Source organism: Lactuca virosa, chromosome 9 (assembly GCF_052849685.1).
Source record: "Lactuca virosa cultivar CGN04683 chromosome 9, Lactuca_virosa_CGN04683_v6, whole genome shotgun sequence".
Taxonomy (NCBI): Eukaryota; Viridiplantae; Streptophyta; class Magnoliopsida; order Asterales; family Asteraceae; genus Lactuca; species Lactuca virosa.
Genome location: NC_136434.1, coordinates 51,149,312 through 51,159,104, shown reverse-complemented (window position 1 = coordinate 51,159,104; position 9,793 = coordinate 51,149,312). Strand labels below are relative to the sequence as shown.

The window sequence follows — 9,793 nt, the reverse complement described above, 5'->3', positions numbered from 1 at the left end:
GTTTTTTTGTGTATGTCTCATATTTTAAATGTTTTTTGTAATTAGGCTTAGGTTTTCACTTAAGTCTTTTTTTTTATACATTGACTGATATTAAAAAAAAAAAAAAAAAAAATCTAATTTGAATATTATATCATATGTGTGGGGCAATTTACATTCCATTTTTATATTAATCTTCATTGAAATTGCCATATAACAGCAATGCCGACTTTTTTTTTACGCATTAACGGTTTTCACGATTGCTCTTCCAATACACGTTATAGTGGTGTCATATGCTTATATTTCTATAAAAATTTAGACAAGTGCATCATGATTCATGAATGTTCATTTCGCTTTTTTTTTTTTTTTTTTTTAGAGAAAAGTTACAATATAAGTATATATCAATCTACATTTCATATTTATTTTTTTTTTATAGAAAAGTTACAATATAAGTATATATCAATCTACATTTCATATTTAAGAAAATTCCTCTTATCAAAACGACATCGCTTGAAGAGAGTTGTTGACGAAAGTTGGACCCTAGCCGATGCTATCGGGGGCACTAAGTCACTGATGCGACCAAGAATGGCGAAATCACGGCCTAAATCCAAAACCCTAGATTTCACTTCCATCCACCACCATCATCCCCTCCTAGATGCTGACTATGAAACATCTCCTGCTCTTTTTCTTCACCTTCCTCCACATATTCTACGAAAATTGGGTCCCTAACCCCTCCTGCAACGTGGTTCACAGTGGCAACAATCAAGAAATCGATCAGGGAGACCTTACAAAAGTGGAAGATGATCTTAAGGTTATGATGGTCGCTGATTTGCTCTTGACGGGACATGAAACAGCATCTGGATCCTTTGATCTACACTTGAAAGACTTCTTCTTTTCTCGATTCTTCAGAGTACGTAATTTGTTAAATTGTCTGACTAACTGTTAGGTCCTATATGATCATTATGCTCAACATCGCATTGCGCAAGTAGCACATTCGATGATGGTGATTTCGACTTACAAATTCTGTAGTCTGATATAGGATAATAGGTTGTTGCATTGCATTAAAATATAGTCTGTGAATCCCTTCCCCTCACTTTTCAACTTTAATCGGTTCAATTATTGCTGTTGTATACAACTGTGTCTAATAATATGCTATTATTATTGCTCAGCCAATTGGTGTCTTCCTTTGAAGGATTCACACATAAAAGATTCATAATCTGATCCCTCACATGTTGATATTTCAACCAGAAATCATTTGAATTCCTGAAGCCTGATATGCTGATTGTATTAGGAGACGTATCTGCACAAGGAGCAAAGTTAAGTACAAGCAAATGGTCATTTGTGCTACAAGAATTTCACAGTTTGTTGGGTCCATTTCTTGACCTACCATACCATGTTGTTCCTGGAGATAGAGACATCGGAGAATGCAATGGCCTGAAAGAAAAATCTGTCAACAAAATAACTAGAAATTTTCCAGGATTGGATTCCGGTGGTTGTGGTGCATTTGAAATTGGTAATGTTAATTTTGTCTCACTTAACTCAGTGGCATTGCTATGTGGAAACAGTGACCTACGTTTTAGTGTTGAAAAGGCTCTGGAAAGAGAACGTATAGAAATGGAAACGGAAAGCACGATTGATGAGTCCTCTGGAATCAAGATTCCAAAGTATGACATTAATTGGAGAGAAAACACAATGTCTTCTGGTTCGGGTCCTGTACTTTTGCTTCACTTTCCATTGCATCAAACAGAAAACAACAACTCAAGACCCGAACCATCAAAAACAAGGTAGAAAGAAATACAAAGATCTTTTAGACATTTAGTAGTTACAAGTTATAATGTTGCATCTAAATTCTAACATGATTTTAATATTTTCTCTAGCCAACATATTGGGGTTGGACCATATGAGTTATCACAAATGCTTCCACCAAATGCAACTGAATATATCTTCCATGCTCTTAGGCCCAGGATGGTTTTTAGTGCACATGCTCAAAGTTTTTCAGATCGGATTCATCCAGATGGGACCCGCGAGATAGTTGTTCCTGCCATGTCATGGGATACAGGGAAGAACCCTGCTTTTGTTGCTGTAACTTTTAGAAAGAATAAGAATGCTACTTCTGCCATTGTTAGTCATTGCAAGCTTGCTGGAAGATCTCATGTTCTACTGTTTTACATGTCTCTATTCTTTCTGCTCATATTAACTGTTCAAACAGCTTTAAGAAGTTGATATAAATTGCCCTCTCAAATTCGTGAACCATTTGCTTTCACAAATCACATCACAGGAAATGACTACAGTGTAATTTGTCATCTTGTGTTTGTGTTTGACTTTTTGCAATCTCAAGATTAACTACTTTGAGAACTCATGTTTATAAAGTTGATCATAAACATTTCAAGAAAGATGTTAGAGATGTTATTAAAATGCAAGAAAGATTTTTAAAATAAGAAACCCAAGTTCCGTGGATGTGTTCTGTTTGATCAACCACGATTAGAAAACTAATGTTACCCAATAAACCTATTTTAAAATGTTTATTTTTCGTACATGCTCTCACGTTATAAATTTATATGTGCAAGTAGGATGTGATGAAAAATACTATTACAAAATCTAAGGAAATGTTAAAAACTACTATAAAACATGTATGTAATAGGTATATAAACATTTGTAAGGATGATGTCGCAGCGCCGGCTTTTTATGTTCAAGTTTTATGTAGATATTTGGTAACTTCTTCCTCGCTTTCTACCGCTCTTCCTTTTATTGCAATCCAGATGTTTAACTAGTTAGAGACAGAGTTCATATTAGCATAGATGACGAATGAATCTTTCTTCTAAAACTTTAAAGGCATAAAGTCTGGTTGGTATAGCCAAGGAAGAAAAGATGGCATTTGTTGAGCAAGTACTTCGAGAGGCCAATAGGTCGGGTAACCACCACTATAACAAATATGGTGACGTGTCGTGTCATGTCACTGTCACATCATTACTACACAAACATTATATAAGTTTGGTATATCCACTACTACACATTATCTTTTTTTAAGTAAAAATAAATGAAAATACTAAATATTTAATTAAAATAAACACATTACATTATATACATCTAAAAAACACCGAAAATTAAACAAATAAAATAAAAATAAACATAAAAAATACCGAACATTCAAATAATCCTAAAATTACATAAATAAAAATAAATGCTCCATAAAATATACATAATTCAAAGATAAATTACTAGTCGTCGTTCATGTTGTTTTGGTATAGATGTTTTGTTAGATTTTCTTGAAAACATTGTCATGTTTCAACATCTTTGATTTCATATACTCTGCCTAAAAATTCAATCGAACGGTGAATAAATTGTTGATCTGCATTAACTTTGTCATTCTTATCATTCGTGCAAATTGCACTACATTTATATTCAACCATCATATTATGTAATATGATACATGCATACATTATTGTTTGTATCCATTCATCATTCCAAAGTTATTCAACGTGTTTCACTACATTTCATTTCTGCTTGAGGACTCCAAATACCCTCTCTATGTCCTTTCTACCGGATACTTGTCTTTTTTGAGTATTTCCTTGCTTTTTCATTTTAAGATACTGCACATGCCATCATAAAAGTGGATTAATCTGGGTATATCACATCACAAAAGTAATAAAAGTATTTGTATTCATGTTTGTTCACCATGGAAGACATATCAGGTGCTCGTTGGACCCTACAACCCAAAAGTACACATGAAAAATCCACAAATCATGAGATGCAACAACTTCTAGTATCAAAGATGGTTTACATGTCACCCCGTGTAAATTGATTACACCATGCATTTGGACATCTTTCCCGCACCCAATGCATACAATCAAGGTTACCGATCATTCACGGTAAACAATGCCTTGCTTCATGTATGACATCTGTTTTCATGACATGTATTATTACGAGATATGTAACCCGTTGATGGGACATGTAGATGCTACGTGATGCATTGCCAAAGAGAATGAGTTAATAAGTTGTTAAAAATACTTTATGTATGAAGGGCAACATACTTTGATAAATGCAACACATAAGTTAGAGAAACGTGACGCGAAGGCTACTATGTTGCTATAAATTAAAGGGTTGGTGAGAATTCGCGATGAGAGTATGAGTTTTGTCGCGACGCGATGATAAGTACATGCGACACATTAGAATATGACATGTCTAGAACACGTAGCGAATGAAGATGACGTGTGGCAAGACCCCAATGACACACCTAGTGGTGACGATCACGATGCGTCCTCATGAAAGTCAACCATTATACAAAGAGTTTAAAGACTGTTTCGGTGGTTCTTTTACGATTAATGAGTAAAATAAGGTATCATCTTATCTAGTTAGTATGTAATTATGTTTGTGTGCGTGATTGCGAAAGGGTTGTAAGAACCCAAGATAGATGTTAGTGTTTATAATACAAAGCTATTATGAACATAGTGGTGGTCTTAATGATATTATCTACATAACTGAGTATTATGTATTAAATGAAATTGTAGAGTCGAACACAAAAAAAAAATTATATCAAGGGTTGTGATATTTGTTATGCATGTTCATAGTAAAGTATAATATCTGAACTGTTATTTTTTAATATCGTGTGAGTTGAGTAATTGCATAGTTGAGAATTATAGCACTTTATTCTATTTGAGGAAACATGTCGGCATAATTGAGATACATAGGGACGTATTATTATATTTTGAGTGAGTACAGTCGAGATACAAAATAGAGTATTATAAGGTGAGTTAATGAGTGACTATGGTTGAGAAATATAACCGAATTTTACTATAAGAGTTAATGAGTGAGTGTTACTAAGTTATATAGTAGAACATTGTTATACAAGTTAAAGAGTTAGTGTGTGTATATATATATATATATATATATATATATATATATATATATATATATATATATATATATATATATATATATATATATATATATATATATATTATAAACCATATTAGTCATATCTTTAATTTTAAGAGGTATAAGTTACAAAACTTTTTGTACAAATCAATTATGCATAAATAACTCATTAATACTTGCCAAAAGTTTGAAAACTTCGAATTAAGGAAAGTAATTAAGAAATTCAATTTGGAACAAAACGAAAATTTTAAAATATAAAATTTATGTATTTAAATTAATTACATATCTTAAACTAGACACAAATATTAATTAATTTACATCAATAGTAAAAACAGACAATATAAATATAAGGTATAAACATAAATATTTTATTTAAAAGTGGTAATTTTTTTATTACATAATAAGTAATAATAAAATCTAATAATTATTTTCCCGTAAGAAACTATTTGCCAAAAAAAACTATTTATCGTCGCCGCTTTGCGCAGATACACATCTAGTATATATATATATATATATATATATATATATATATATATATATATATATATATATATATACATAGAGAAAAGTGAATATGTGGCTGTTATGTACTTAAGCTTAGGTATAGAACATTTTAAACGACGTAGTTTTAAACAAAACAAATCCAATTTTATTTTCTCCTACTTTTGTTTTAATAGAATACAATCGAATTAAGTTCAATTATGGAATGTAAAAGATCAATTATATATATTCTTATTGCAAATAATTATTGAAGTTATAAAGAAAATAAAAAACCAATATTTTTTTAACGAATATAACTCAAGCATTTTGTCTTTCAATTGAAAAACTATATCCAATGATTTTGTGAAAAGCTTGATTGAGTTATGACATGTACTTCTTTTATCTTTTATTCTATTAGTTTTCATTTAGAATTTAGTAGGGTTGATTAAATAGTCACGACTTTTAATGTTTTAAGTTCTTAGACACAATGAAGAAAAAGAACATATTTTTGATCGATTTAGTATGTCATATAATTATGGAAGAATAATAAAAGAGATATCATGATTAGTTTGGATATAAATGGATCAAACCTATATTGTTTGGAGGGTTCTATATATAAGCTTAGGTACATGACAACCACATATTCCGTAAGCCCATATATATATATATATATATATATATATATATATATATATATATATATATATATATATATATATAAAAGAGAGTACGAGTATAGAGAGATATAGAGAAAGTACGAGTATATAGAAAGTATGAGTATATAAGAGAGAGTACGAGTATAGAGAGATAAAGAAAGTACAAGTATATAGAAAGAGATGCATATATATAAAGAGAGATAGAGATAGTATGAGTGTAAAGAGAGAGTGTGAGTGTGTATATATATATATATATATATATATATATTAAGAGAGAGAGATAAAGAGAATGAGTATAGAGAGGATACAAAGAGAGAGAGAGAGAGAGAGAGTGTGTGTGTGTGTGTGTAGAAGGAGAATATGATGAGTTATGTAATGAGTAATTGTAACTATAATTGATTAGTGTAGTTGAACATAATGACTAAGAGATATCATTCGTTATGAATGGTTGAACGCCACAAAATGAGTACCGTGTGAGATACTAATGGCAACTTAAGTAGTTGCAAGTCCATTAGTGTTGTCATTAGAGAAATGTTAGAATTATGAATATTTAAGTGATAAAGGAGTCTCGAGTAGCTATACACCTGACAATTGGTGTATTTATATATTATGATTATTGTGTGTATTGTTATTAAGAAATACCCACTAAGCTCTTTGTGGCTTACTCCTTTTATTATTGTATGCTTTGCAGGTAATTTGATTAAAGAAATAAGGATTAGATAAGAGAGATAGTGATGATCCGCTCAGATCGTTGTATTTTATTTTCATTGATGTGATCATGTTGATAATTGTGTTAGATTATTAATGTAAATGTACACCAATGTGTTTTTATAAATAATAAATAGAGATTTCTGGGTGTACTTTGTATTAAAAAGTCGGGTGTTACAAGTTGGCATCAGAGCCAAGTTTGAGTGAATTAGTTATCTAGTGTTAGATTTCTAAACTTAAACCAATGAGCAGAGAAGAGGAGTATAAGTTGACTTAACCATAAAAGTATAAGTTAGTACACTATTATATACAACTAGAGAATGTTGTGGTGTTTATGTAACGCCCCGATTCTCAGGTATTGATTTAATGTGTGAGTTCTTGATTTCAACGGCTACTCGATGAGTTGATTGCCCTACTCGTCGAGTAGCAGCGGGTTGGTCCACGTATTTTAATGACCTACTCACCGAGTCCAAGAAGGGACTCGACGAGTAGGAACTGGCAGATGAAACCCTAAATCTCGGGGGTTTGCACCCTATTTAAAGGATCATTGGCCTCCCCCAGCCTCCCCTTTACTGCCCCTTGTCCCTCTCAAACCCTAAATCGTGTGTGTGTGTGTTCATTTGGTGTGTTCAAGCTTGGAGGAGGAACTTTGGAGAAAGAAACACTTGGGGAAGCAAGGAAATCAAGGCTAGGAACTCGTGGGGAGCTAAGAGATTCATCAGTTGTCACTCTCTAAAAGGTATTAAGTTGTTCCTTTAGCTCATCTCTCTTTTAACCTCTTTTGGATGGGTTTTATGAAAGGCTCCCCATGTTTAAGCTAAGATCTGAAGTTGTAACTTCAGATCTGGACTCCCTTTGACCTCTAGATCCATAAAGTCATCAGCCTTGCCTACTAGGAGCCTTCCCTCAAGTGTGAGACTTCTTTGCAAGCTTAGTTTTGCCATTTAAGGGTCTTAAAGCTTTGCATGCACGTAAAGTTTGTGACTTTACGTGATAAACATGCCATAGAAGCTTGGATCTGTAATCTGGAACCTTGCCATGGCTGAAAAAGCGTCTGCATGGATAAAGGTCTACAAGGACTCGGCGAGTTGGATGAACAACTCGGCGAGCCCGTTGAAGATGGCCATGAACTCGACGAGTTGGATGAACAACTCGGCGAGTCCGTTGAAGATTGCCTTGAACTCGGCGAGTCGTTCGAAGACTCGGCGAGTCGGCTAGGGTTTCTCCCAATTCTTGGATACGTATGAACTCGGCGAGTTAAAGGGGAACTCGACGAGCCAATCAAGGATTTCACGAATTCTCGAGTTCAGGAAGGACTCGACTCGTCGGTGAACTGTACTCGACGAGTCGAGTCAACATGGACTGTTGACTTTGACTGTGGACTTTGACTTGGACCAAGGGTTGACCAGTTGACTTCTGAGGGTATTCTGGTAATTTGGAGATTTATGAAAAAGGGTTTTATAGTAACTATAGGTGGTGGAGCTCGTGTTGGTGATCCGGGAGTTGAGCTTTCTAGTTTCAGACGACAGTTGCAAGGTGAGTTATCCTCACTATACTAAGGGGTCTAAGGCACCAAGGCCGGCCCATTGGATGTGTTATCCTAGCAGTATTGGATGTTGAGTATGAGTCAGTGTTGCATGTTAGTAGTTATTCCAGTTAGGTGGATCTGTAGGACTACCTATGATGTTATATGATTATTGCATGCTCAGTAGTTATGTTATGTGTTACATGTTATGTGGGATGGGTTGAGGTTGTACTGCTCCGTGCGGTAGCCAACAAACCCTAGAGTATTCCAGATATGAGCTGAGGGCCCGGTAGGCATTCCAGACTCATGCTGAGGACTCGAGAGCATTCTAGATATGAGCTGAGGGCCCGATAGGCATTGCAGACTTGTACTGAGGGCTCGATGGCATTCCAGATACGAGCTGAGGGCCCAGTAGGCATTCCAGACTCGTACTGAGGGCCCAGGGGTAATCCAGCTCGTAAAGCTGTGGACCCATTGTATGCTGTTTCAGTTTGTTATGATATGTTATTACTGATGTGGTTATGTGGACTGTATGTGTATCGGTATTTTGGGGGTAACTCACTAAGCTTTCGGGCTTACAGTTTCAGTTTATTATTTCAGGTACATTAGGGGATCGCGGCAAGGCGAAGGCATGATCGTACAGCTCCTCATATTATGTTTATGTTTCTGGGAATACTCTGATAAATAATATTTTGAAAACAAAGTTGTAATGTTTTGATGAACTTGACATGTTTTAAAAGTTTAAATTTGTTTTGAAATTTTTTGGGTGTTACAAGTTGATATCAGAGCCTTGGTTTGAGTGAATTGGAGGAACATTCGTGTGAATCCAGTCTCAAATGAAGGAAAGGTTTTCAAAATAATTTCTAAAATGGCTTTCAAAATAAATAAAGGAGGATGCAGGGTGTACGATCAGCCGGAGCCAGTAAGTAGACCCCAAAATACCATACAAGTTATTTAATTATGTGATATGTTAGAACAGCATGTTAGTATTAGGCTAGGGATCTTCAGAAATTACACGATAGAATTGTCTGATTTCATGATGCCTGCTAGCCTAGGGTTTCCTTTATATGAAATTGACATCATTACTGTAGTTGCTTAGTGTATGCATCACAGTTATACATAATTAAGATCTTATAGCCTGAGAATGTTTGATTTGGCATTATGTTCTGTTCTTGTTTGATTGGGAGCTTAGGGTAGGATTGGATATTCGAAAGTCTATAGGGTCCAGCGTTATGTATGGCTAGCATACACTAGTGCTACAGGGTTGGTGGAAGTTTCATGGATAGGTGGGTTGAGTGAGGCCGGGAGGCCAGTTATGAGATGTTTACCATTCCTCTAGGGTGAGGATTGAGCGCTCGCCATGTTGTGTATTCAGTTAGGGCATTGTAATGATGCTTGAGACAAATATGGGTAGGTGTGGAAGGTAGTATGGGCCCGTACTACTGAAAGCACAGGACCCATACGCGTGTCAAGTAAGTCACAATCCCTAGGGTTAGTAGGGAGTTGGCTCCCAGTTATTTATATGGATTATCTGATATCTTGTGGTATGTTTCAGAATGGTGATGACGAGGCG

General features: G+C 34.6%; 1 protein-coding gene across 1 annotated transcript; it reads left to right on the top strand.

Annotated features, from left to right (window-relative positions):
- Positions 1-465: 465 nt before the first annotated feature.
- On the top strand, positions 466-2,226 carry LOC145135549 (uncharacterized). The gene is made up of 3 exons (XM_079069809.1): positions 466-886; positions 1,225-1,760; positions 1,854-2,226. The coding sequence occupies exons 1-3, from the start codon at positions 632-634 to the stop codon at positions 2,197-2,199; spliced, it is 1,137 nt and encodes a 378-aa protein (XP_078925935.1). The 5' UTR covers positions 466-631; the 3' UTR covers positions 2,200-2,226.
- Positions 2,227-9,793: the final 7,567 nt, after the last annotated feature.

Excerpts from the sequence above, each read along its gene's own strand:
- LOC145135549 (XM_079069809.1), top strand. The coding sequence starts at position 632 with ATGCTGACTATGAAACATCTCCTGCTCTTTTTCTTCACCTTCCTCCAC. Across the intron at positions 887-1,224 it reads TCTTTTCTCGATTCTTCAGA|AAATCATTTGAATTCCTGAA; the intron begins GTACGTAATTTG and ends TATTTCAACCAG. Across the intron at positions 1,761-1,853 it reads CCCGAACCATCAAAAACAAG|CCAACATATTGGGGTTGGAC; the intron begins GTAGAAAGAAAT and ends TATTTTCTCTAG.